This window comes from Desmodus rotundus, chromosome 9 (genome assembly GCF_022682495.2).
Source record: "Desmodus rotundus isolate HL8 chromosome 9, HLdesRot8A.1, whole genome shotgun sequence".
In the NCBI taxonomy this organism is placed as follows: Eukaryota; Metazoa; Chordata; class Mammalia; order Chiroptera; family Phyllostomidae; genus Desmodus; species Desmodus rotundus.
Window position 1 is genome coordinate 89,859,853 of NC_071395.1, and position 27,562 is coordinate 89,887,414.

The following is a 27,562-nucleotide window of genomic DNA, read 5'->3' on the forward strand; positions in this document are numbered from 1 at the left end:
ATGTCCCAACATTTCAGGGACCCACATGTGACTGATTTGGGAGAAAATATCTGGTTTTATGATTCCTGGTGTCTTCTCTTTCCATAGAGCAGAGAAGGAAGCTGAATCATACAATCATATAGTGAACATTGTTGCAGAAGGAGCCCCCCCAAAACTTACAGGAAATAGTTTGCAAACACATGAAAATACATATTTATTTATGGAAAGGGGGAGGCATAAACATGGCATTCTAGTCTAAAAGCCTGTATAGGTAAAACAAACAAAAAAAAGTACATGTTAAGTACAAACTCACAGATGTTTACCCTATAATGGATTCTGAAAAGGAATTCAGAGATGTTTAGAGCCCTTCATCTATGAGGCCAATTTCGTGGAAGAATTTCCGCATCAGGGACAGGACACTGAGCCAGGTAAAACCTCATGTGGAATGTCTTCTGACTTTTATGCTCCTCCAAGGCACACAAGAGATGGCTAGTGAGTGGAAGTCTAACAGGCTCGGGTCTGGGAGCCAGCACTCCAGAACCCCAGGTTAGGGGAGCAGGGGAGTGTGTAGACAGGAATAGGGTTCTGATTCTAACCCCTTTGTTTGGTGCTTACTCCCTTCAGAGTCCTGTCCCTGGACTAAGAAATTGGTTCCCACTTAGTTCTGAGGAAACCATAAGAAATGAGTTGCATTTCTGAGACATTTCTATCTCTGGTATTTGGGAGCAAAGAGCAGAGGTGATGGGGGTGATGAGGCACAGACAGGACCTTCTTTTCCGAGTCTGAGTGGACTGATTAAGCACACAGCAAGGAGAGCGGCCCCACTGAGACAAATTCCTGGAGACTACAGTGCACTCAGGGGAGAGCAGCTTGTGGATGGATTGGACACAGGGGCTATGGGGCCTTAGCATGTTTTATGGGACTTCATAACATAGATAGAGGATGTCTCCTCCTTCCTTCTCTACCCCCTTCCTCCCTTAGAAAACCCCAGTAGTAGAGGTCACCTTCAACCAAAGAGCTGTTTCTATTTAACAATTATGTGCGATGCACATTTCTGCCTGTTGAACCACAAACTGGCTTTCCTCCTCTTTGTTCTCTTTCTGCCTATAGGGCAATTTCCTCCTCTCTATCTTACAAGGCTGGTAATTCAAGTACAGTGCGATGGTGATGACACCTGCTCCAAGGGCGACAATAATGATGATGATGATGGTGGAGCTGATTCCTTCATCCAGTCCTGCCCAAGCACAGAAGACACAGAATTGGGAGGGTTCAAGGACAAGAGAATCACCTGCCCCAGCCCACCAAGCCCACTTTTCGGTCTCATCCTCCCCAGCCCACTGAAATCTTTCTTCTTTCTATGTTTGGATAAGAATCCCACACCCTGGGCAACTTCCATCCTGGGCCTGGTGGCAGGGGTGCCGCAGTCACCTTGAACAATGAGAGCAATGTCTTTGCTGACAGAGCCCAGCTGGTTAGTGGCCGTGCAGCAATAAATTCCAGTGTGGTTCTGGGTAGCCTTCTGTGGTACTTCAAGGTCAAAGATCATTCCATTCCAGGTACACACCAACAATGGAGTTGGGTTTCCCTTTGGGACACAGGCGAGCATCTGTTCCATCCCTTCCATCCATGTCTGGTTGCTAGGGCAACCAGATTCCTCTAACCGTGGCCTGTCTGGAAAAAAGAGAGTGCCCAAGGGAGCAGAACTCAGTGTGCACTTTCCCTCCTCCCTGGTCATGCTCCCCTAATCCAAATGCTGTGTCCCCTCCACTCAAGGGTGGACTGGCAGCTCCCTGCTTTGAGCCACTCTTCTTTCCCCTGGACACGACGGGCAAGGAGACTGAGGGGCAGCACAGAGCATTTTCTCAGATGCTGACTCGATGACGTGGATGGCTCCGCCAGTGGTGGCCCTGGGGCTCCTGCTTCCCAGCGAGTGAGAACATGGGTGGCGGTGAACCCAGAGAGGAGCACTTGTCCATTTTTTCAAAATACAAATTTTTATGTGGAAATTTCCTTTCTCAGGATAAACTCCAACTATCACTTCCTATGCTCCCAGCCAACTGGCCCGCAGCTAATGCCACCTGACCACTAACCCACTTCCTCTCTTCTGTTCCCAGTTTCCCTCATGTTCCTCCCCACTCACCTTGCTGGTGGTAAGGTAAGCTTGGAGAGCTTTAATTTAATTTTTTCTTTTGATTTTTTTTAAATTTTAACAAGAAAAAATGTGACAACCCTCATAATGAAGCCACTGGCCAGGATCTCTGGAAACGGGACAGTACTAACCCTCGCTTTAAGAAGAAGGATCGGGTCTGTACTCACATAAGACATGGAGCTGGACTGTAGTGGTTTTGATCAACTGCTGACCCTGAACCTCCAAAGAGGCCTCACAGGAGAAATTCCGGCCGTCATCTTCCTCTGTGGTGGTAAGTAAAAGCCAGGCAGGCTCCCCAGGGGCAGAGAGGACTGGGGCTCCTTGAAGCCGAAGAGTAGGGCTGGGTGATGTTAACACGTGCCCTGAACACGTCACATTAATGTCTGTCCCTACCAATGTTAATTCTTCTACCTCCAGGATTGGTGGTGGGAAGCCTATACAGAAAGGGAAAAGACAACCAAACATCTTTCTCAAAACTGGCAGCCACTTTGGCATTCCTGCTGCCGGTGGCATCCGTTGGGCCGATGGACAACAGGGGAAAGACTATGGAGACCATTTCTGCTCGGTGCTGAGTGGCAGGAGCAACAAAGGTGGTTTGGGAATTGAGAGCTTTTCCTACAACAAATGCGGCATGCCCACAGTTGGCTCTGTCTGTGCAGCACGGACAGCAAGATGTCTTTTCATCCTACAGATTTCCTCCTCAGCTTAAGTGGCTGTTCCTAGAAACGGGTTCGAGCATCCACAATCACTTTGTGAGTAGGATGGCCCAGGGCGAAGGCTGGGTATAGCTACCATCCCAATGCATGTCTCCCACCTTCCTGCACTGATCAGGAGGTCACCAAGGCTTTCAGTGGAAGTTTTCGGTGGCAGAGAACCTGCACGGGGAAGGGAAAAGGCTGGTAACTTACTGTAGACGTGCACTAGCTCTCTTGTTTTCTGTTCCATCGGACCCAGAGATACCCGGCAAGACAGCTCCTGATCGCCAGTCTCCATGGCCCGAACAGTGGCATTGGCCCACACGGTGTCTCCCTCCCAGGAGATGAAGGGGCTCAGCTCCTGGTCTCCAAAGAACATGAGGAATGCCACCTCTTTGGCTGGGAACACCCTAGCCAGCTCACAGCTCACGGTCTCTGCTGTCCCAACCTCCAGAAGTGGAGAGACCCAGATTTGGGGGCGCTGAGAGAACTCTGCCAAGAAATGAGGAAAAGGAAAGAAAGGAGAAAAACCATGATAAGTCATGTCATGTGGGAGCCAAAATGGGAGGAAGAAAGTAGGGCAAAAAGGTCTCTGTCCCCCAGGGTGAGCTTAAAGCCCAAGAAGAGGTGAAGCTCAATTATCCGCACACCTGCATCCTAAATGCTGTGGGAACTTAGTCCCAAAGGCCACAATAAGACAAAGAAAATGTGCCTCAGGATTCCTTCCATACCTGAGCTCCAACTCACCAAAAATCTGGAGCACCCTGCTGGCTGAGCTGGAGTGAAAGAGGCCTCCGCCATGTGAACTCAGGTCTAGTTTTGCGTGGCAGGAGAAATTGCACCTGTGATCCTCCCTTTGCGCTTGGACATTGAAGGTGACCTCAGCTCTCTCGGAGGCCACAGCCAAGCTCACAAAGTTCTTTCTATATAGTTCTTTGTTACCCTGAAGAAGGGTAAGGGTGAGGTTCTCCAGGGGTGCTACCTTGGGCACACGGCACCTCACTGTAAAGACTTCGTCCAAGGCCACCCATGCAGGCTGCAGCTCCAGGACCACCTGCTCCGGTGGCTCTTTAAGACAAAAACATGAGTTTGATGAGAGAAGGCTACTCACCTCTCCGGAAAGAAATGGTATAGCACAGGCAGCCTGTGATAGAAGGTGACTGCTCCCCTTAAACCATCTGAACAACAATGTCAGATGAGACAAGTTAGCCTTTGGCTCTTCTGCCTGTCAAAGGTGGCTAAAGCCAGAACCAAGAAATACGACTGCTGAGGGGAGGTGCCTTGCTTTGATGGTTGCTCCCGTTCTGGAGAGCGTTTACCTCTTACCAGAGTGCTTAAGGGGTATGAGCAGCTTCCGAGGGGTTCCTAAGCACCACACAGAAACCACACCAAGTTAACCACACTCTCACCCGACAGGGATCACACTTGTTCTTAAAGCCGTATCTTTGCCAATGCTATCTGCCCCCTGAAGACCCTCCTCACCCATCCCCATCACTTCAAATCCTAACCATTGTGCCGGAGTGAAGCTCCGGAGTCTCCTCTTCCATGAAGACTTCTCCAACTATCCCAGCCCATAGAGATCCTCCTTTCTCCAATCTCTACTTATTCTAAGAACTTGTGGCAAATAATTCAGCACCAGTTTTATACTTTTTTGACCATTTATAAGTAAGCATTATTATTACATGCTTCCTGTATTTGAACGTACTCTCAAGCACAGATGTCTGGATGCCCTCTATGGTATGCTCCTAATTTAAAAGCCTACAGCAAAAGGAAATAGAAGTCGCTCTAGAGTTCCCACAGTATGATGGAAATCTTTATTAAGGGCCCTAATTCTCTCCCCTAAAAGAAATCTCTGTCTAATTTCCCCCAAATAAGGCAGTCACACTGCCCATGCTTCTCTTCCTCCCCGGCCCTCAGCCCCACTCACGATACATGGTGATGCCCAGGCTTGCGTCCTTTTGGATCCCTGCGCAAGAGAAGAAGCACTGCAGAACGGAACTCTCCGTGACATCCTCCAGGAGAAACTCCTTCCACTGAGGCCCTTTGCCCACCTGGGTTTTCTTCAGGGAGGTCTCAATCCCACTGGGTCCTGGGTCTGGACAGCTGGTGCTGCAGTTGACCATGAGGGATTGTCCAAACTTTACCAGGGCCTGTTCCGGCTGAACAGAAACCTCAAACAGCCCTTCTGTGGCCCCTGAAATGATTAACCATGCATGCCAAAGACTCTGGTGAGGACCACAAGACCCAAAAAAATACAGAGCCTACTTATCTAGTTAGAGAGAACAGAAAGCTGCCCTGAACGAAAAGGTACAGGGAACTAGCCAAGAAAAAGACCCTAATGAACACGTTAGAATCCTGAGTCCACCACCAGTCCCTCCATTCATCAGCTTTCTTGAGATCTGATTTCCCCATTAGTGCCACCGTGGAAACTATGGAGTTGCTAAAAATTATGATCAGGAAACCATTCTCTTCCTAAACTTCCAGAAATCTTGGAAGCTCCCAGGATGACCCCCAGGGTCACTCATTTGCCATGGAACTTTTCACCTCTTCTCAAAGTGAGACTGTTCCATTTTGTTTGCATGCTTAAGCAACAGAAGTTTTTGAATGCTTAAGAGTTTAGTCTGTTAGAGAAATCTCAGGTGCAGTGAGAGAGACATCTCTCAGGTAAATTTTAGACACCTGATGTAGGTGAGGAGCACAGTCTCATGAAAGCTTCCCTACAGTCCCCTTAGCTGTGCCAAACCCATCACCTACTTCGTCTCTCAAATACCAGTCCCCTCTGGAAGTAGACCCTCCTGTAGCAATGCTACCCACTGAGGCTCCAGTTCCTCTCTTGCCATTTGCAGAACTCACTCCTCACACCTGTCCTATCAAAGTCCTACTGTGGCTCTTCATGACACAAAGGGTGGCAACAAAGAAGTAAAAATATTTTAAAGAGTAGAAAAAATAAGACAGCCCTGAGGCAGCAGCGAGCCAAGCTGAGAAGTAACAGTTCTTATGGAGAGTTCTTGCTGGTGGTCTAGTAACATGTCCCTTAATTTGGGTTATTCTAATATAACCAGAGACCCTTAGATTCTGTGTCCTAGTGACCCAAATAATAGGAATCTCTCCTGAGGGGCCAGATGTGTGAATACTAGAGTGTTTCCCCATTCAGGACTTCCTGTCCTCTTCCTCACTGACCTGTGCCCTGGCACATATGGCTAAAGAAACTTTGGCAAATAGCCTCACCTGGGGAAGAGATCAAAGCCAGCAGGGCCCAGACACTAAACGGTAGCATTTCCATCCTTATGAGAAAAGCCAACAGCTGGAGAGAAAGAAACAGCAGTGTTTTATGTATTTTCCCACATCTTACATAGGATTTAGAAAATATCAATTGTTTCTATCTAATGTTATTTTGAAAGTGGCATGAGAAAGGTGCAGGAAAATGACCTTCCCACTGTTTCAAGGGCATGCTTAACATTATTCAGCTGTATAATCTTTTAATATCAGTCACATTAACTCGTACATTGTAGAATCCCAATTAAGTTTTTAATTCTTTGAGATAAAGTATTCTCTTCATAACGCCTACACCAAGCTAGGCACTCACTACTGATCTACAACACTTTCTCAACCACATCTTGTCTAATAATTTTAACATTTAGTAAATATATATTATGTTCCAGGCACTGGACTGCTTTACTTTAATAATCCACCCCCCCAGACGACTTCCAGCCAAGATGGAGTTGTAGGTAGACACACTGTGCCTCTTCACACAACCAAAAGGACAACGATTTAAAAACAAAAAACAACCAGAACTGACAGAAAATCAAACTATATGGAAATCCAACAACCAAAGAGTTAAAGAAGAAACGTTCATCCAGACTGGTAGGAGGGGCAGAGACGGGCAGCCGGGCCGACAGGACTCACAGCAAGGAGGCAGCTGGAGGACCAGATAGGGCAACGGATTGTGGAGCGGGGTGGGCAAGGCAGCGGCTGGGGGAGCAGGCAGTCCCACATTTGCATGCAGATAAACCAGGAGGAACAACTGGGAGCGAGACAGACCATGCAACCCAGGGCTTCAGCACAACCATGCAACCCAGGGCTCCAGCGCAGGGAAATAAAACCTCAAACCTCTGATTGAAAACACGAAGAGGGTTGAGATGGCAGCGGGAGAAACTCCCAGCCTCACAGGAGAGTTCATTGGAAAGACCCATAGGGTCATAGAACGTACACAAGCCCACCCACTGGGAATCAGCACCAGTGGGTAGCGGGGGAAGTGACTGAAAACTGGCAGAGAGTGGAGCAAGCGGCATTGTTCCCACTTGGACCCCTCTCCCACAGACAGCTTCAGGACACAGCGATGTGGGTTGCCCCGCCCTGGTGAACACCTAAGGCTCTGCCCCTTATATGTAACAGGCTGGCAGAGACAAAAAAAAAAGCGGGGGGAGGGGCCCAAATGAAAGAACAGATCAAAGCTCCAGAAAAAAATACAACTAAATGATGAAGAGATAGACAACCTATCAGATGCAGAGTTCAAAACACTGGTAATCAGGATGCTCACAGAAATGGTTGAGTATGGTGGCAAAAGAAAGGAAAGAGTGAAGGCTATGCAAAGTGAATTAAAGGAAAATACACAGGGAACCAACAGTGACAGGAAGGAAACTGGGACTCAAAAAATGGTTTGGACCATAAGGAAGAAATAAACATTCAACCAGAAAAGAATGAAGAAACGAGAATTCAAAAAAATGAGGAGAGGCTGAGGAACCTCCAGGACATCCTTAAACATTCCAACATCTTAATCATAGGCATACCAGAAGGAGAAGAGGAAGAGCAAGAAATGGAAAACTTATTTGAACAAATAATGAAGGAGAATTTCCCCAATCTGGCAAAGGAAACAGACTTCCAAGAAGTCCAGGAAGCTCAGAGAATCCCAAAGAAGTTGGACGCAAGGAGGAGCACACCAAGGCACATTATAATTACATTAGCCAAGATTAATCAGAAGGAGAGAATCTTAGAAGCAGCAAGAGAAAAGGACACAGTTACCTACAAAGGAGTTCCCATAAGACTGTCAGCTGAGTTCTCAAAAGAGGCCTTACAGGCAAGAAGGGGCTGGAATAAAGTATTCCAAGTCATGAAAGGCAAGGACCTACATCCAAGATTACTCTATCCAGCAAAGCTATCATTTAGAATGGAAGGGCAGATAAAGTACTTCTCAGATAAGGTCAAGTTAAAGGAGTTCATCATCACCAAGCCCTTATTATATGAAATGTTAAAGGGATTTATCTAAGAAAAAGAAGATAAAAAATATGAACAGTAAAATGACAGCAAACTCACAGTTATTAACAACCACACCTAAAACAAAAACAAAAGCAAACTAAGCAAACAACTAGAACAGGAACAGAACCACAGAAATGGAGATCTCATGGAGGGTTATCAGCAGGGGAGTGGGAGGCGGAGAGAGGGGGGAAAGGTACAGAGAACAAGTAGCATAAATGGTAGGTAGAAAATAGGGGGAGGTTAAGAATAGTATAGGAAATATAGAAGCCAAAGAACTTACATGTATGTCCCATGGACATGAACTAAAGAGGGGGAATGTGGGTGGGAGGGGATGTGCAGGGTGGAGGGAAATAAAGGGGGTAGGGAATGGGACAACTGTAATAGCATAATCAACAAAATATATTTTAAAAAATAGCAATTCACCCCCCCCCCTTTTTTACAGATCACATGGAGGCTAAGAGAGGTGAAGTAACTTATCCCAAATCACACAACTAATTAAGAGGTGGAGCCAGAAGTCAAACCCAGGCATCGTAACTGCTGTGCAACATTCTTAGGACTTCACTGCTTCTATATATTCGAAGAGTCCAGATTGTCTGTGTTTCGATGGGGTCACACTGTCACAAACAATTCTGAATAGAGGTTAACCCAAGAGCTCCTTCTATTTTATTCATCTCTGCTTAGCTTGCTGATGTCACCTTTCTCTGCAAAGTCCAATCTTGTGAATGACTCTGGTAGATTATGTTCTGCTCCTAGAGCCTTAGCTAAAAAAAGATTTCCCATCTCTGACCACTATAAGCCAAGCTAGTTGGTTTGCCAAGCTAGTGGTTGTCACCAGTATGTGTCCATGCCACATAAACACACGTAAGAAAATTGGGGGGGGGGGGAGTCCTTTTGTTTTCGTACTCTCTAAATTTCTAGACCTATACTGCAGCCAGGGAGAGTGGTAGGCAGCGAGGGGAAGGCCGCAGACACTGAGGTGCAACAGGATGGCTTTTGGCTGTGTAGCCTGAACTGGACTTGCCCCGGTTTCGGATTCTCACCATTGACTTATCTTCCAGGGTTCCTTGCAATTTCTTGTCCGCACCTGAGTCACATTCCAGCCTTGGCGCGGTTCGCTCGCTGGCGCTCGCTCTCTTGCTCTCTCTCTCTCTCCCCTCCCTCCCTTCCTTCCTGGAATTGGCCTCATCCCTGAAAACTCCTTCACCCAGTTCAACGTATCTCTGCACCGAGGGCTGCCACCCCCAGCCTCTTTCAACCCCGATGGCGCGCCACGCCGCTGCACACCCTTAAGCTATGACACTGCTTTCTATCCCCACAGCACAGTCCGAACACATTCTCTCTTACTTCTTAGGCCTGTTACTATTGTCTACCTCCCTCCCTGGACGGCAGGCCCCGTGAGGGCAGGGGCCCCGGGTTTTTTCACTGATGGATCACAAGCACCCAGAACATGTGGGAGTTCAGCAGCTACGAACGCATGAGGACTGCGTGAGGACCTGTGTCCACCGTTTGGACGCGGAGCTCAAGAAGCGCAGTTCGCCCAAAGGAGTTTCCTCTCTACTGTGTCCACAAAATGGCTCTCACGCTCTGAGCCCCGCGGGCCATGAATGCTTTTAAAGGGGGATGGTATTTAAAACATTAAAAACAAACAAACAAACAAACAAACAAAAACCTTGTGGAAAAAAGATAATGAGTACCCGTTAGGGTTTCCAGCCCACTAAAGTGTGAGGAGGCGGAGCTCGCCGTGAGGCCAGATCTCCAGAGACCCCACAAAAAATCCGGGAGGAGACACCGGCATGAGCCCAAGCAAACACAACAAAACCTAATTCCTCACTGAGGGCCGCTGCTCGCTGCTCCGGAGGCTCATCGGGTCGCCCGGCCGGCTGACTCGCCCCCTTCGTCGCGCGCCTCGCCTGAGACGCCGTCGGCACCGCCACGCGCCGAGACCGTTGGGTCGCGCTGAGAGGCACATCCGGGCGGGGCGCGCGAGGACGCTCCTCCCCCGAGGAGCTTCCTGATCTGCCTAGAAACTCGTGACGTACGGGACGCAGCTTAGCTAGGGTTGGTCACAGTGACACCAGTGAGGCGCGCAGGGAGCTAAGACCAGAGGAAAAGTGCCCGGGGAAGATGAGGGGAAGGAAGTTTGGGTCCTGCTCGGCAGAGTGCTCCTATTTTACTCAAGATAATCACAACCAAGTAAAGCAAAAATGAAAACAAGGGGAAAGAGTTTGTTGCAGAAAATAATGGCTCTATAAGAAAAGCAAGGGGTTGTCTTCCCCGGTGCCTGTGCATCTTGCGGTGCCGTCTGAACACAGGAGCCGGTTCGCGCGGGAAGTACCCGGGCTGCGCACGCGGCTGCACTCCTGCCTTGGGTAGCGGAGCTCGCTTGGCGTCGGGCTTCGGTTCTTCACTGGCTCAAAATCCTACCGGGGCCCTCTCCCCGCTCCTCCTGGGTGTACTGAGAGATGGATTGGCGGGCCTCTACCAATATCCGAAAAGTCCCTTTCCGTGCCCTGCCCTCCACGTACCAGGTAGACGCTTGAGCGCCCTAGAATTTCCTCACTACCCACCGAACGTGCCTGCGCTCTTGCTCCGCCCAACCGCGAGGGAGCAGTGAGTCATAAACACAGGGTGAGAGAGCAGATCCACCTCTGTTCCATCTCGCCACCCTGCATCTCTTTCCTCGGCTTCCACGTCAGATGTCCTCCTGGTGTGGTTCTCAGAACATCTTTCCTGAGTCCAAATTGGGCCATTGTCACGGCCGTCATGTCATGTCTTTGGCTCCCCCTCCATAGTTGGTCTGAGAGTGAGCCATGGACTGTGTTCCTTGGTGCAGTAAGATTTGAGGAGTTGGGTTTTTTTTGTTTATTTGCTTGCTTGCTTTCAAAAAGACAGTGATTATGTGCATCCATTATCTCATTTCATATACCTACCATCCAGGGAGGCATTACTATTGATCCCATTTATGGATAAGACTTGGAGAGGCTACACTCTTCTCTATATCAGGGTGGTGGGCAGGGAGATTATTAATGTATTTGGCAATTTTGGTGTCCAGTGCAAGTGTTAAGAACCAAATTTTTTTTTCTTTAGTCTATGAGCGAGTGACTTTTTGCCCTGGAGCTAACTCCTTTGTACCATTGCCTTATCTGCTGTACTGACAGTGCAAGGGAGAACTTGGCATGAAACAGAAGTTTTGGGGCCAGACAAGCCTGTCTATGATTCCCTCTTCCGTGTCTCACTAGATTTGGGGGCCCCTCAGCACATGGCTGCACTGGATATTACTGTAATTCCAGAAAGTCAGAGTTTCTATACTGGGACCAGTGAACACCATTTGATGGTCACCTCTGGGTCATTTCAGAAAGATTCTGCAAAATTATTTTGATACTTCCATTTAGATTTTCCCCAAAATGTTAGTACCTTTCCATAAAAGTACAGAATCTAAGATGTATTAATAAATAAAATGTAATAGGGAAAAAGTGGGCGAGGGAGTAGTGAGAGGGGTGGGGCCAGCTCCACACCTCACCTCTCCCCATCCCCGCCTACTACCTGAGAGTCTCTGCCTCTAGTTCACCTCCCCAATGTCCTAGAGTTCATTGCTTCTCTATCAAAATGTATTTGAAGCTTCTCCTCCAGGCCGCCCCAGGCCCTCTGGCCTTAGGCTGGCCAGTGAGCTGGGGGTCTCAGGGACAGGCAGCAGGCTCTGTCCTGCAGAGACCCAGAGCCCTCCTTGTGGTTGCCCACTGGCCCGGCCCAGGCTTTGAAGCAGCAGTGAACCTCTCCCCCCGCCCCCACCTCCATGACCTGATGTTGGTGGCCTCTCCAAGCCCACATCCTGCGAACCTCTGGATCTCCGGGCCCAACCCTGCAGGGCCTAACAAAGCCCCCACCAAGGCACCAAGGACGTGCTGCCTTTGAGCGTCAGAGATGGTGGCCACTGGAAGGCGTGTTAGGGCCTTCAAGGGCAGGAGAAGGTGGGTCTATGTGGACACACGCTTGCCCACACATAGGTCTTGGAGCCCTGCAGATGGGGCACCTGGGGCCACTCCTCTGTCCCAGTAGGACTGACCTTACCTCATCCGACAACCACGGACAAAGGCCTTAATGGGATGAAAGGTGAGCAGAGCCCCAGTTAACCACGGGTGGAATGATTAGCAGGCCATCAGGCCACTTCTCTTATAGACGTTCATTTCAGAAGAGAGAAATGGCAGAATACCATACCACATTTAGCTAATACAAAGTGCCCACCACCCTTTAGGAAGATTGACTGGCCGTTTATAGAAGGGTTGTATATATAATATGAAAAAGCTGCTCTCAACTTCCCCCATAACCTGCTAAAGAAAACGTTGCTACATCCAGGCCTTCTAGATGTAAAGAGGTTGCTGATGTATGACAAAGTAGAGTTAGGAAATCACACGTCTTGCAAATGTCCATTTTCTTAAAAGAATCAAAAGACATGTCTTCTGGAAATGACTTTTTGAAATGGAATTGTTAGACTATCTCTAGAAGCGACATGTGACATCAGGAGAGACGCACATCCATGTTTGTTCAGTGGATTAGAGGACATGGAGCAGAAGCCCTTGAGGAGGAAGAAAAAAAGGTTCTGTGCCAGACTAGTCATATTTAGAAGATATTTTCATATTCTAATCATTGTTTTATGTGTGCATTTTATTCCTCACTATTGCATAATAGTTGACAAGGCTAAGTTCGTTTTCGAAATATCTATATACATGTTCTGAAGTGCCTGGTGAAAGAAGAGGTAGTAAAAAGGCATTTTAGTAAATATCTTGTTAAGGTTCACATCAAATATTGTTATTTTAGGAATGGCCAACCCACCTCTTTGAACAGAACACACTGTATTTGTGCACTGGGTCGAAGGAGAAGAAAGCGCAAAGAGCTATACGAAGTGGGTTTCCCAGTGAGGCAACATTGACCCCTGTGCTCCTGCATTTTGTTTTACTTAGCTGTGTATATAGTGTAAATAAAGGACAAGTGAGTCTAATTTACAACATCTAGTCTTTCTAAATGTTAAAGAGGCTGCCAGTGTTTGACAAAGTAGTTAGTAAAATTAGCACATTTTGTATACTTTGTGGTGAGATTCATAGGAAAGTTTGTCATCTGTAAAAAAACTTTTGGATATGAGTCTGTTCCACTACGTCTAAATATTACTCATGCCTGTCTGTACTTGTCCACTGGATTGGTGGTGGAGAGAAGGGAGAGAGGCCAACATGGTCCTATTTAGAAGATACCTCAGATTATAACTGTTATGTGTGCAGTTTTAACAGTGCTGTGTACACAGTAGATAAGTAAGTTCTTACATGAAATATCTAGTCTTTCTAGACATTTAGAAGTGCTTGATGTATTTAAGAGTAGAAGTAGTTGAATAACGCTTGTAAATAGCTTTAAAACCTGATAGGAAGTATTTTTAAACCATCTCTCTAAACAGTGTACTCTATATACTTGTTCACTGGGTTGCGGGAGGTGAGAGGGATGGAAAAAAGTGTATTTTAAGGGTGGAGTCCAAACGTTCGGAGGGTACAGACATCTTTAGAGCAGCTGGCTTCATCTTCACTCCCAAAGAAGACTAGAGTTCTAAGTAGTTAGAGCACTTCCCACTGAACTTAAAGATTTTAGATTTTCCAACTCTGTGAGAAATGACCACTAAAGATCCAGTGCTTTGACTTGAGTGTTTTCATGAGTTTTAAATATGCAAAATAAGGGATAACTCATTAAGTCACTAACAGTCTAGCATGAAATCCTTAAAAAGAATTCCATGATTTTCCTACACAGTTCTGGTGAATTGTGAATGTGTGTGTTTGTGGGGTTGGATGATGTGGAAGATTGGGAGGCAGGGTGAGGAGGAGAGGTAAATTTGGAAGAATCAAACTGTCGGCCCTAGTAGGGGACCAACATTGGACCTCGTGGTGCCTGAGAGGCTGTCCTAGGTGTCCTGATGGTGGGCTGTTTTGCAGAGTACTGCACTCACAGGGAAAGTAGGTCCTAAGAATCCCAATTTTAATCCTAGAATGTCAGAACCAGAAGGGACCCTACAGAACAGGTGTACGGAGGTTTCTAAACAACAACCCTGAGGGACTGTGATGAAGTTTTCACCAGTCCTCAGCAAAACAAGCAAAGGACACTATAATCAAGTAAAAAATTATAAAACAAAAATCTATTCCATTTTAGTATCTACAAATATGACCTACCTTCCCTTTTGATGCTAAAAATTAACTTATAAAGAGACTCTAATAGAAGATAGTTTTTTTTTGATTAATACTCTTATTTGGGCATTAAAATAAAAAGTTGGAAATCTTACCATGGTCTTAACTTTTTTTGACATTTTACTGGTCTGTGAAATCCAAAGTCTGGGAACCGTTGAACAGTCAAATCTCTCATTTTAGAGCAGAAGCAGTAAAGGCTCACCAGTTGGGCCCCGAGTGGTCCAAGATAACAGTCTTTGCATGGTCCTTAGCAAGCTGTACCCCACGTCAGCACCTTCCAAGCAAATCAGATCCTACCCAGAAAGCCTTTTAAAATCTAGATTCTAGCCCATTCTCCTAAAGAACCCCTAAATCAATGGCACCTAGCACCATTTCTCTACTCCACCCCTACTTTCTCTACCTCCGTATACCTGACCCTTAGCCCCATCCATTACCTAATTCTGAGCTTTTTCTTTGCTTCAAAAATAGTTGACTTTGGAGGAATTACTGGAGTCCTGATACTGTTTCAAACCAGTAACCGTAGATTTTATTATCCGTTTCGTTATCCATTGTATCCATTTATGTGTCCCTTCATCCATGTATCCATTTGTCCTGTGTGTCTGTCTTTCTCCACCTAGATTAGGAACACCTCAAGAACAATAGTTGTATTTTAGCTTCCTTCTTCTAGTACCTAGCATACCCCTACTACATTAGGTACTCGCATATATGTGGAACTAATAATGAATAAATTAACACATTCTTTGCACAAGGAATGTTTTACAGAAACATCTCCATTGTGGTCCTCTTGGTTTACAAATACCAATCAGGAACCAGGGGCTTGGGCCTGGACGGGAACAAGGAGGAAACCCTAGAAAACCATTTATTCCTGGGTCTCTGGTCAGTTTTATTTGTAACTGGGAAGGGAAGAAAATAACATGAAGTGGAGGCATGAGAAGAGGAAAGGAAGGTTTTCCAGGGAGGAGAGGAGTTTTGGAATGACTCCACAGCAGGCCTGCACCCTGTGTCATCCCAGGTGACATCCTGTCATCCAGTAGGAGAGTGGCCGGTCTGCACAGTGCATCCTCCAGGACGCCCTGTGGAGAGAAAAAGAGTGGTTCTTGCTTCCCACATAGTAGCCGCTTCTCCACACACGTGACCCAGCTCTTAGTGAGTCTTCCACGCAGAGCGGCTTCATTCCTAGCCCTCTCATCTATCTTCCTCCGGCCCCTCTGATTCTTCCTTTAAGCTTCCCTTGTCCACGGTGTTTGCACTTTTCCCCAGTCAGTCTGCTTTGACAGTTTCAAATCCTTATCTCCCTCTTCAGAGGGAGAACACAGGTTTACAGGGCAGAGAGTTACATATATATACAATTTTTTTTCCAGGTGCAACTACTGACTCCCTCCAAAAAGTCTCAGCCCAAATAGTCATGTCCCTTCTTTTGCAAGGTGTCTTTAGAGTATGCAAGGCACTTAACTCCTTCCATCCTCACGGCTGTCTGCAGAGACAGCCACTTATATTATTTATACATCCAGTTTAAAGCTCAGAAAAGTTAAGTAATCATCCCAACATCCAGGTGTTACTAAGCTGACACCTTTGGGGGTCACTGCCCAGCTGATGAGCAACACATTTTTATAGAAAATGCTGCTGCCCACTACGGAGATAGGAGCCCTGTGGTAGCCGAGATAGTATTGCTTTCGTTGTTCCCATGCCTCCAGCTGATGGAACCAAGTGGGGACACGGGGTCTAAGCTGAACCAGTTGGATTCTCTGTCCCAAGCCCTTAGACTGGGACTGAGCTTAGCCAGTCTCAGTGGTTGCTTATGATGTTAGACCATAAACTTGGGCGGCTGTAGTCTGTCTTGTGGACTGTGGAGCAGAGAAAGCTGGTCTGCAGAGGAACAGTGAAGCAAATGCACCAAAAGAAGCAGAACCCTGCCAGGGAAAGCTTGCTGACAGTTTCCAGTTCAACTTCCACTCTTCCTGAGGCCCAGCTGCACCCCCTGTGTGGGCTCAGCAAGACACCATGTCCTCTCAGATTAACTCTCCCTCCAGCTAGCTTGAGTTATTTTGTTACTGTAACCACAAGACTTTTGTTTCATATAATACCAGAGAAAGAACGAGATCCCAGGTCTTCAAGTCAGACTTCCAAGCCCTGTTACTACCCCATACCTTTCTAGACTGCAGAAAGCATCCGGTCCTGGCCTATTCTCCCTCCCACATCCTTTTGGGCCTCTGCCTGCTGGCTGAGTCCTACAGTGTCCTCCTCACCAGTTCCTCATCCCCCCTGCTCCGGACACAATCTTTTTTGCACAGTTGATGGTTGAGAGAAGATTGGGGCTCAGCAGCTCTGAAAAGGAGAAAGAGAATACCTGTGAGAGCAGGGGACAGTCCCAACAACTGAGGCAGGCACTTGCTCTCCCTGCCCAGGCCTGTGCCTCCTGGGGCCTGAGTACTTCCAGACTAGGCAAGGCCTCCCTTCCAGAGGCCATTTTAGACACCCCTACAATGGCTGCTCGAGGTCAGGGGTGGCCAAGGCTGGGGGCTGGAGGACTGAGGTTTGGGCCTGTTTACTGCCATAGTTTTTAGCCAGAGTAGACAGTGGTTCACCCAAAGTTTGGGGGTTTTTAGGGAAAGGAAATGCTGAAACAGGCAGCACAGAGACCAAGGTCTAATCCTGCCTAATGAGGACTCTTCAGGTGAAGATCCAGGGACATTAATCATAATACAAAAGAGGAGGTGAGGGGCAGAGTCAGGCACCTATGGAGGCTCCTGGATCAGTTCTGAAATGGGGACTTTGTCCTTGGCCTTTGGTCAGATCATCAGCCAAAGATAGTACCACTTGTTAATTAGAGCTGAGCCCCCAGGACCACCAATCTGGCCACTGACTTTATGATCCTCAGTTTACTCTTCTGTAAAGTGGGAATAATCATTTACACTGTGGGAAAAGTTGGATGAACTCAGATATGCATGTAAAGTGCTTAATCGATAATATGCTGTCAATAAATGTTGGCTGCTGCTCTACTGTTACAGGCTGTGCAGAGCCTTTCTGGATCACACTCGAGGATGCCCATGAATCTCCCAAGTGGACAGCCATTAAGGCCACTGGTCAGACCCGCTCAGCAAAAGAACCTCCTGATTCCCCAAGCCATCCCTCTGGGGACATTGTCAGACTGTGAGTGGAAAGAGAAGTCTGGTGAGTAGAGCTTGGTCATCTCTCCCCACCCCCCCACCTTGGGGCCCTGGACAGACCTTGACACTCCACGTGGCAAATGTCTTCCGAGTGACTCTGGTGGTCGTTGCACCAGTAGTGGCTGTTGATCTGGAAGATGCCATAGTCAAAGCTGCCATCAGTATTTTCATTTACCTTTGATATGTTGAAGTTGCTTTCCACAAAAGCCAGGCACAGCCCTTAGAAAAAAGAGAAGAGGTTATTTAGAGGAGGCCATGCTGAGGGAGAAGGAAGATGAAGAAGCAAGAGAAATGAGAAATCAAAAGAAAGGAGCAAGGCCTAAGAGGCTAGGTGGAGCTAGCAGGCTAGAAACAGCCCCTAGCTTCTCCTCTCATCCTTCAGTCCATCATCCACCCACCAGCTTAATCATTCATCTGTCCATCCGTGCTTCTGGCACTTTCTAATAATCATCTACTGTGTGCCGGGAACTGTACAAAGCCCTGCAAGGGACGTTTAGTTGAGTCAAATGCAGATGCTGCCTTCAAAGGGCCTATAGTACAAGAATGAAGATATGTACCTAAAAAAAAATCACAAAGCAAGTTAAAAGAAGGAGGTGTTGTAAGACAGGTGCACACAAATTCTGGGCAGAATGGAGGTATCCTTAACATGCAATGGGATGAAGCCTTTGCAACGGCAGTTCCCTCTGCCCAGAATGCTCTCCCTCTGGATATCCTGGTGACCAGCGCTGCTCAATGTATCCTCCTCACAGAGCCTTCCCTGACTTCCCCTGTAGAACAATATCACTCATCACTCTCCCTGCTTTATTCTTCTGCTTAGCACTTATCACCACCAGGAAGAGCTTTATATATTTTTGTGTTTGTTAGTTGCTTATCTCTTCCCCAGAATGTGAACACTTTGAGGGAAGGGACTTTATTTATATCCCCAGCATCTAAAATATTTCCTGGTACATAATAATAATTGTTGAATGAATATGGAATGTTGGGAAAGGTTTCTTGGAGAGGGTTGCTTTTTTTGAACTTAACTTTCATAGATGAAAGAGAGAAAGAAAGATGGCCACTTAGGGCATGACCAGGAGAGGCGAAATGGGGGTGGGGGGGTGAGGAAATGGCACTCACAGTCACTCAGGGAGTAGCCCTCAAAGGCATCCAATTCCTCCTGGTGCAGCACCTTGGCCAAGTCACAGCGGTTGATGAGGCCAGCCTGATTTATGGTAACCAGGCAGCTGACCAAGGAGATGAATAACGCCCTCATCATCCTCCGAGGGGAGTGGGCACTGCAGAGGGCCCGTGGTGCTCAGGGTCTCATGGACTTCCTGCTGGTCTTCTCTGACAATCTGGGGAATCTGGAAAGGGCGGCCAAATGTCCTCGCTCACTCACTCACTGCTCCCCCACCTGCTGATTCCAGTCTCTTCTCTTTTATTCTGTAGTATTCTGGCTAGGGATGCATAACCTGTATCTAATCCCAAGGAAATATCAAAGCCAAAGCCAAACAGAGGGGGCATCTATAAAATAAACCAGCCTATATTCTTCAAAACAGTCAATGCCGTGAAAACAAAGAGTGGGGCTACTTCTGTCAGTAGTGGTGTGTGCGTTGTGTGTGCGCATCTTTCCCCTTAAACTAGGTCTGTGTTCCTGGGGGCAAAGGCCTCAGTTTCTCCATCCACCAGCTCCATGAGTCTGGCATTCAGCAGCTTCGGCTTGGACAAGGTGGCCACCCCAATGGCTATGTCTCCTCACAGATCTTTTGTTCTGTCTTCTAAGACTCCATACCATCCTGAGTTTGAAACCATTCTTTTGTTTCTCTCTCCCACCCTAGAGTTGCCAGATTTAGCAAATAAAATTATAGGATGTCCAGTTACATTAGAATTTCAGACAAACAACAGATACTTTTTTAGTATGTCTCACACAACCCTACCCTGCTCTGATTCAGTAGGTTCCTTCAAAGACAGGTGTCACTGAGCCTTGGGAAGCAATGAAGTCCACTCTTGGTGTCCCCTTGGGGAAGACAGTGGTTCTGGCAGGTGCATTCCTACCTCCCCTTCTGCAGCTTACCTCTCTCCTACCCCTCTCTGATCCCAGGTCCCAGGCAGCCCAGGGATTTCTGTGAGAACCTGTAGAAAAAAGCTGTTTGGGTAGGAGCCTCCTCTTTTTCATGAACTGTACTCTAGACCCACTCAACTCACAGCTCTTTCTGTTCTAAAGAAGGGGGGAGTGCTGGGCCACGACCCACCCCACTCCGCCTTCTGGAACCCCTGTTCTGTGATGTCATCACTCTCCTGGAAATACTCTGGTCTTAACCATGCAAATTGGCTGTGTCTTGATGCCTATTGCAGCTTCATGGCAGACAGGTCTGGTAGGATAGGTGACAACTGTGATGAAGACCACTAGGTGGAAGAGGGTAGAGAGGGCCAGTTGTTCTGTCTGCCCACATCCCTCCCCTACTGGGCACAGGACTGCCTTGGGGGAGAGCTCCATTCCCCATGGGGTTTTAGTGGGGCTGAGAGTTGCAGGGTTGTGTCCTCCATGGGACAGTGTAGTCTGAACTGAAACTAAGTAGAGCAGCTCTTCTGAGAGGACAAGCCTCCTTGAAGAGGAAGCAGAGTCCAGACAGACTTCCAGTCCCAGAGTCCACCATTTCTAAACACACACTTGTCTTTACTACAATCCTGCAATTCAATAAATGTCCCTTCCTGTGAAAAAAAGTTTGAGTTGGGTTTCTGCCACCTGCAACCCAAAGAGCACTGCCTAGTAGAGTTGGCTTAACTGACTCTAGATGGGGTTAATCCTCTATGGAATGATGACCTGACACCCTGTCACCTCCCCATGAAGGCCACACATCTCGGTATCATTAGTCACCAAGGAAGTCTGGAAGACAGTTCCACCAACTGGAGTGAAAAGGAGGTAAGAGAAAGTTTTGTTACTGATGGCCACTCTACCACCTGAAACAAGATGGCAGAGTCTGACCAAAAGAAAGTAAGAAGCACTTTCTGACTTCAGGAACCACCGACCAAGATGGAGAAGTAGGTAGACATGCTTTGCTTCCTCACACAACCAAAACAACCAATTTAAAAACCAAAAACAGCCATGGCTGGTGTGGCTCAGTGGATTGAGTGCTGGCCTACGAACCACAGGATCATCAGTTCGATTCCCAACCAGGGCACATGTCTGGGTTGCAGGCCAGGTCCCCAGTTGGGGGTATGCAAGAGGCAACTGATTAATGTATCTCTCACACATCAATGTTTCTCTCCCTCTCTTTCTCCCTCCTTTCCTCTCTCTCTCTAAACATAAATAAATAAAATCTTTTTAAAAAACAAAAACAACTAGAACTGCTAGAAAATCAAACTGTATGGAAGTCTGACAGCCAAGGAGTTAAAGAAGAAACATTCATTCAGACCAGTAGGAGGGGTGGAAACAGGCAGCAGGGCAGAGAGGACATGCAGCAAGGCAATAGACCAAGCAGACCGGGTGGTCCCATATTCACGTGCAGATAATCCAGGAGGAACAACTGGGGAGCGAGACAGACAACACAACCCAGGTTCCAGCACAGGAAACCAAAGCCTCAAAACCTCTGTCTGTAAAAACCTATGGGGGTTGTGGTGGCAGGAGAAACTCCCAGCTTCACAGGAGAATTTGTTGGAGAGACCCACAGGGTCCTAGGACATACACAAGCCCACCCATATGGGAATCAGCAACAGAAGGGTCCAATTTGTTTGTGGGTAGTGGGGGAAGTCACTAAAAGTGGGGTGAGAGCTGAACAAGCAGCATTGTTCCCTCTCTGACCTCTCCCCACATACAGCGACACAACCCAGCAAGGTGGGTTACCCTGCCCTGGTGAATACCTAAGCCTCCACCCCTTACAATATAACAGGTGCATTGAGACAAAGAAATGTGGCCCAAATGAAAGAACAGATAAAAAGCCAGAAAAAGAACTAAGTGACAAGGACATAGACAGCCTATCAGATGCAGAGTTCAAAACACTGGTAATCAGATGCTCACAGAAATGGTTGAGTATGGTCACAAAATAGAGGAAAAAGTGAAGGCTATGAAAAGTGAAATAAAGAAAAATGTACAGGGAACCAACAGTGAAGGGATGAAAACTGGGACTCAAATCAATGGTTTGGACCAGAAGGAAGAAATAAACATTCAACCAGAATAGAATAAAGAAACAAGAATTCAAAAAAATGAGGAGAGGCTTAGGAAACTCTGAGACAACTTTAAATGTTCCAAAATCTGAATCATAGGGCTGCCAGAAGGAGAAAAGAAGAGCAAGAAATGGAAAACTTATTGGAAAAAATAATGAAGGAGAACTCCCTAATCTGGTGAAGGAAATAACTTCCAGAAAGTCCAGAACCTCAGAGAATCCCAAAGAAGTTGGACGCAAGGAGGAACGCACCAAGGCACATCATAATTACATTAGCCAAGAATAAAGATAAGGAGAGAATCTTAGAAGCAGCAAGAGAAAAGGAGATAGTTACCTACAAAGGAGTTCCCATAAGACTTATCAGCTGATTTCTCCAAAGAAATCTTACAGGCAAGAAGGGGCTGCAATAAAGTATTCCAAGTCATGAAAGGCAAGGACTTACATCCAAGATTACTCTGTCCAGCAAAGTTATTGTTTAGAATGGAAGGGCAGATAAAGTGCTTCTCAGATAAGGTCAAGTTACAGATGTTCCTCATCACCAAGCCCTTATTATACAAAATGTTAAAGGGACCTACCTAAGAAAAAGAAGATCAAAACTATGAACAGTAAAATGACAACAAACTCACCACTATCAACAACTGAACCTAAAAAAACCAAAACCAAAAACAAACTAAGAAAACAACTAGAATAGGAACAGAATCACAGAAATGGAGATCACCTGGAGGGTTATCAGCAGGGAGGGGAAGGGGGGAGAATGGAGGAAAAGGCATAGGGAATAAGAAGCATCAATTGGTAGGTACAAAATAGACAGGGAGTTAAGAATTGTATAGGAGATGGAGAAGCCAAAGAACTTATATGTACGACCCATGGACATGAACTAAAGATGGGGTGGGGTGGGGAGAATGCTGGTGGTGAAGGATACAGGGCAGAGGAGGATAAAGGGGAGAAAAAAAGGGACAACTGTAATAGCATAATCAATAAAATATACTTTAAAGAAAAGGGAGTGCTCTCTAAGTGGGCAGTGCGGCCCCATGCCCTAGGCCTGCAGACTTCTCCCAGTAGGGCAGCCGCACATTGCATCTTGGGATGTGAAGCCAGTGGGAGCTGGAAAGGAGGTAGAGTCCTAGGAGGAAGGCATCCTTGGGGTACTGTGACTGAACCCAACTGATTGGGGAGGTCCTACTGCTTGCCACCTACCAGACAAGTCTCCAAAGACGGAGTTAGGTGAAAAAGAAAGGAATCTTTTATTTGATGTTAAATTTCTGCCTCAAAGTATCTGGGTAACAAAAGCAAGGGGAAAGGAAAAGTCAGAGTATGACATCAAAAATAGCTATTTAAATATGTGTCATTACAACTACTACATCGGTTCAAGCACTGAAAATAACACAAGAACAAAAATCTGTTCACAGTGCTGACTATTATCACCAAGGTCTTTGGAAATAAGGGCAAATTTCTGTTTCAAAGATCATACCCTCTAAGACACCCAAAGAAAAAATCACTCAGTCACCCTCTTTTCCCACCCAAAAGTATCCCAAATGTGGGTGGCTTAACTGGTCTCCAGTCACTGTCCAGCTTCAGGCACCTTTTGGAGTCTGTGTCCCCAGGCCTCCACTCACAGGCCCCCACTGGCCACCATTGGCAGGCTGCTGGGGACTGTTGGCATGCCCCCTGCCCTGGGGAAGAGAAGAACCAACTGACTTTTTGTTTCCTGGTGCTCCAGTTTCTAAAGTCCTCTCCCAGAATCCTATGCATGCCGAAAGCAATAGGGACATCCAGACTTCCAACCAGTGAGGGCCAGTGTTGGCCATGGCTGCTTTTGCCCCTCTTCCAGCCGTGTGTTTAGCAAGGGGGCAAAGTTTCCAGTCACGTATGCGCAGCTCAAAGCCCTCCCCTATTTCCAGGAGGGGGTGTGTCCCTCTGTTACAATACTATTTTATAAGCTACCATTTGTGGCCAAAAATCTACAGGTGCCTCGCTGACCCAAATAAACTTGTCTGTGCAGGATGAGAGCCCTGGGTGGGAGGTCAGCCTTCTGTAGCCCAGGGCCACATGCTGGAAATTTGGCCAGGGGAACTTCTCCCTGTAGCTTAAAATCTTAGAGGGGATGATGTCAGCACTCAAAGGGGGACTGGAAGTACCCTCTGCCCCCACTTCCCCAAAAATGTGACAGACAGGAACCCTAGGTGGATTCCTACCCACTCAAAGAAACTGGAAAACCCAAGCTAGGGTCCATGAACAAATTCTGGATGTCACAGCCTGGGGCAAGAAGGCAAATGGAGGCCACAGATCATCTGTCTAAATGTTTAGAAGTTATAAATCAAACTAACAAGCTGTTAAATAAAATGTATTCTATACTCATATTCTGATAAATATTCCTTTAAAAGGATAAAATTTTAAAATGTGTATGAAGTTAAGGTGTATATATTATGACTGAAAGGTAGCAAAATGTCAAAGATGACCAAATTTAATTTTTATTGGACATGTCTGGGTGATCTGTTGACAGGCTGACACTGTTGGGATTAGTGACAAGTATACACATAACTCATAAATGATCATAACTATTCCATGAAATTTATTTTTCTTACCTTTCTTTTACCAAAATCACTAGTTATGTTATTATCAAGACTTTAAAATATATTTAAGCTTAAAAGCAATTAAATATATTTTCATGAAATATAAATTTATATAAATTTTTAATGATATATTTTCAAAGTTTTTCCAAATGTCAGCTTTTTAAATATTAAAAAGTATTTAATAATTCAAAAGGCAAAATGCAAATTAGAATTAATGCATATCAAATTTTTATACCAAAATTATTTACATAAATCCAAGCGTTTTACTTTACTCTTTGAGAGTTTAATTCAATTTTAAGTAACTTTCAATTATAAAACTTAAATTTTATTTAAATTACAAATTTAATTGAAATTTTAATTTAAAACTTCAGTAACTTTTTAAGCAAAAATGTTCAAATTCACAATCCTAGCATTCAGTGTCCATGTGCCAACGTAAAGAATCAGTATCATGTTATGTCTAAAGTCTAGACATACAGACAAATTTAAGAGTAATGAGTAATGTGATTTATACAATATGAAAATGTCCTCATCTTCCATTTACAGCTGAGGCAAATACCGTACTAGTTCATGTGTACCTCCAGAATCACTAACAGGATCACAAAACCAAGAAATTGTACACTCAGCATTACTATAAAGTGCTTTTTCATTGCTCTCACATCTATTGTCATCTGAGAAGAAAGCTCTGACAAGTTCCTTAACTTGTCTTTTCTCTCACCTAAGTGCTTTTCTGCTCACAGCCTCTTTGCACTTCCAGAGAGTACCCAGCAGGGGCCCCATTAAGCTTTCTTTAAACCTGTAGAGGCCTTTTTTTTCTCCCCCATTGGGTTTAGGGTAAGATGTGAAGCACCTCCCTGGGCCTTGAACATTACAAGTCAAGAGAGTGGATGTTCAGGGTTAAGTCAAGCTGTGCCGGGGCTGTGAGCCAGATCCTGCGTGACAGAGGCATCTGTGGTCGTTCATAAATTAAATCATTTTGTATGAAGGGGGCTCGAAAGTACAGGGCCCAGGGAGGGGATCCTCTTGCCAGTACTAAAGATGATAGTGAAAAAGTATGCTTCTGGAAATACATTGCTATAGAAAGCTGAGAAAAATGTGAGGAAACGTCCACTTTGAGTTTTCGATCGAATATGAGAAAACCCCTAAATGATACGGCCTGCTGAAATGCAGAACATGAAGAACTAAAACCAGTGACAGATGAAATCTGCCCTGAAGGCAGAAGAGAGCAAGATTCTCGTGCAGAAAACTCAGCCAAGGGTGCAGTCACACATTTGAGAAGTTCCCCAAATGCAGAGCAGAAGGACATGTGGAAAACAATGAGACAAAAGAGTACGGGTACAGATGACCAAGATCAGTGCCTTATACTGGGACAAAGACCCCAGCGCTGAAACAGGTGAGGATGTGGGTCTGACAGGTATCCTACATCCCAGGGAAACACATGAAAGGACAGTCACCACTTGCACAGATGCAAACTACATATTAATAACGCTGAATTTTTGGCCTTATTTCAGTCTTATACTTTCCCCACAGAATATATACCTTTTCAAATACTTTACATATTGAATATAAACTAGACTACAAATAATACCTGAACTATCCCCCCCCCCCAAGGAGGGATTATATAGACTCCATACTCTGGCTACAATTAGAAAACAAAACCAAATCAAACAATGAAACACACACACACACACACCCCGAGTGATTATTGGGCCAAAGGTAAATTGAAATCTGGAATTAAAGGTTTCTAAAACCATAAAAATGTCATTAACACATCAAGTTTATGAAATCATAGAGTTGGTAATGGTTTATGAAATCATAAAGTTGATAACAGCTCATGAAAAGGGGAGTTATGGGTCTGCCAAGGTTGAGAATTACAGCATCAGGTAGATTCAGAAGTGGGGAAAAGCTCCCTCATCCCCATCTTCAGGCCAACTCGTTGTGCAATTTACCCAGTGGCCACTAGAGGGCAGAAGCAGCTTATGCACAGGAAGTTGGGGTTGCGGGCACCAACACAAAATTCTCTCTGTGCTCACTAGCTGGGAAGGTGGGAATCAACATCTCCATTTTACACAGTGGTAGAGCAGGAATTTAGGGTGTGGTCTCTTTATTTCCCAACTCTGCCTTGTTGGTTGCTTCACACCAAGTGGCCTCGCTGTGCTACCATAAATTTTAAAAGGGCATCCTGCCTCCAGTGGGGCAGCAGTCATAGCCCCAGACTGCAGTGCTGATGTAGAGTAGTTGGAGATGACATCAAGAGATGTGATTCTCGAAGTGCCTCTAGAAGACCTCCCAGGCTGGGAATACTCTCTGTATAGACCTTCCACCTTGTCGGAAACCCCACCGTTTTAAAACAAAGCAAATGTCCATAACCAGACATTGCAACATCACAGACTTAGCCAACCAGGCTAAAGAATGGAACGCTGGAACAGTACTTTTTCTACGGTAGAGGGAAGGTTTACATAGGGTGGGGTGGTGATGGTGGAGCACTTACTGGGATGCTGCAGTGGAAACCTCTCAATAAAAATGATTGCTGACAATATTGAACCCTCTCAGTGTGTTAGGCAAGAGGCTAAACTGAATACAGTTAATCAAGACATGTCAGTACTGGACTCAGCTTGGGCCCAGGTGTAAGGCGGTAGCTGTTTACAGTCCTGCTGCCCTAGGTCCTGGGGCTTGGCTGTGGGGAGAGAGGAGCTGCAGAGGCTCGCCGCAGGGCTTGGCTGTTGGTGAGTACCTGCTACTGCAGCCCCAGTAGGGATTTTGTAGCTAACCATGGCATCAGCCCAGGAAGAAGCGTCAGGGTGAGAAAGCAGGTGGGCGCATTGTCAAGGACAGGCACAGACTCAAAGGCCAATAGCTGCTTGATGCCGTGAAAAGCATCCCCAAGATGATAAGTCCAGGGCCTTTTCCCAGGAGGCAGTGAAGTGGCTGATGACAACTGCTTTTTTGATTTAAAAAAAATTATTAAAAAATGTTTACTGTAGATTGACATGCATATAGAAAAGTACACAAATCATAAATATACAGCTCAGTGATTTTCACATAAAATTAATACATCCAAATAACCAGCACCCGGATCAATAAATAAGACAGACATTATTACAACCCCAGAAAGCCTCAAATGTCCCCTTCCAGTTACTATCCAGTCTCCCTCCTTCCAACGCCTCCCTTCTCAGCTTCAACCCCTTCCATGCCCACCTTCACCACCAGCATTTAAAAATTCTTTCTAGGGGTTGGATGTGAGAATCAACATGTTGATCAACATGAATCAACAAGCAAGTCAATGTTGAAAATAACTGTTTTTATAATAATGGTTATCAAACTTGGCTACCACATTCAAACAAATCAACTGGGGAACCTCCGCCTTTTGAGGTAGAGTAGGGAAGAGA

The 27,562-nt window shown here is 46.0% G+C and overlaps 2 protein-coding genes across 2 annotated transcripts; both read right to left on the bottom strand.

Moving 5' to 3' along the window:
- Nucleotides 1–214: 214 nt before the first annotated feature.
- LOC112316513 (intercellular adhesion molecule 1) lies at nucleotides 215–10,004 on the bottom strand. The gene is made up of 8 exons (XM_024573384.3): nucleotides 9,911–10,004; nucleotides 6,052–6,127; nucleotides 4,751–5,017; nucleotides 3,571–3,891; nucleotides 3,037–3,315; nucleotides 2,296–2,562; nucleotides 1,408–1,650; nucleotides 215–1,213 (listed from the first exon to the last, which is right to left on the bottom strand). The coding sequence occupies exons 1-8, from the start codon at nucleotides 9,941–9,943 to the stop codon at nucleotides 1,008–1,010; spliced, it is 1,692 nt and encodes a 563-aa protein (XP_024429152.2). The 5' UTR covers nucleotides 9,944–10,004; the 3' UTR covers nucleotides 215–1,007.
- A 5,226-nt stretch (nucleotides 10,005–15,230) lies between these two features.
- Nucleotides 15,231–18,716, bottom strand: LOC112316238 (lysozyme-like protein 6). The gene is made up of 4 exons (XM_024573017.3): nucleotides 18,578–18,716; nucleotides 17,522–17,680; nucleotides 16,541–16,619; nucleotides 15,231–15,367 (listed from the first exon to the last, which is right to left on the bottom strand). Exons 1-4 carry the CDS (start codon nucleotides 18,714–18,716, stop codon nucleotides 15,298–15,300), a joined length of 447 nt encoding a protein of 148 aa, XP_024428785.1. The 3' UTR covers nucleotides 15,231–15,297.
- Between the last annotated feature and the right edge of the window lie 8,846 nt (nucleotides 18,717–27,562).

What these genes read in the sequence shown, in the direction of transcription:
- LOC112316513 (XM_024573384.3), bottom strand. Translation starts at nt 9,943, where the DNA reads ATGAGCCTCCGGAGCAGCGAGCAGCGGCCCTCA. An exon ending in GGCTTTGATCTCTTCCCCAG is followed by an intron (nt 5,018 to 6,051) that starts GTGAGGCTATTT and finishes TAATCATTTCAG; the next exon opens with GGGCCACAGAAGGGCTGTTT. An exon ending in CCTGGGCATCACCATGTATC is followed by an intron (nt 3,892 to 4,750) that starts GTGAGTGGGGCT and finishes TTTGTCTTAAAG; the next exon opens with AGCCACCGGAGCAGGTGGTC.
- LOC112316238 (XM_024573017.3), bottom strand. Translation starts at nt 18,716, where the DNA reads ATGATGAGGGCGTTATTCATCTCCTTGGTCAGCTGCCTGGTTACCATA. An exon ending in GGGCTACTCCCTGAGTGACT is followed by an intron (nt 17,681 to 18,577) that starts GTGAGTGCCATT and finishes CTTTTTTCTAAG; the next exon opens with GGCTGTGCCTGGCTTTTGTG. An exon ending in GCAGGGGGGATGAGGAACTG is followed by an intron (nt 15,368 to 16,540) that starts GTGAGGAGGACA and finishes TTCTCTCCACAG; the next exon opens with GGCGTCCTGGAGGATGCACT.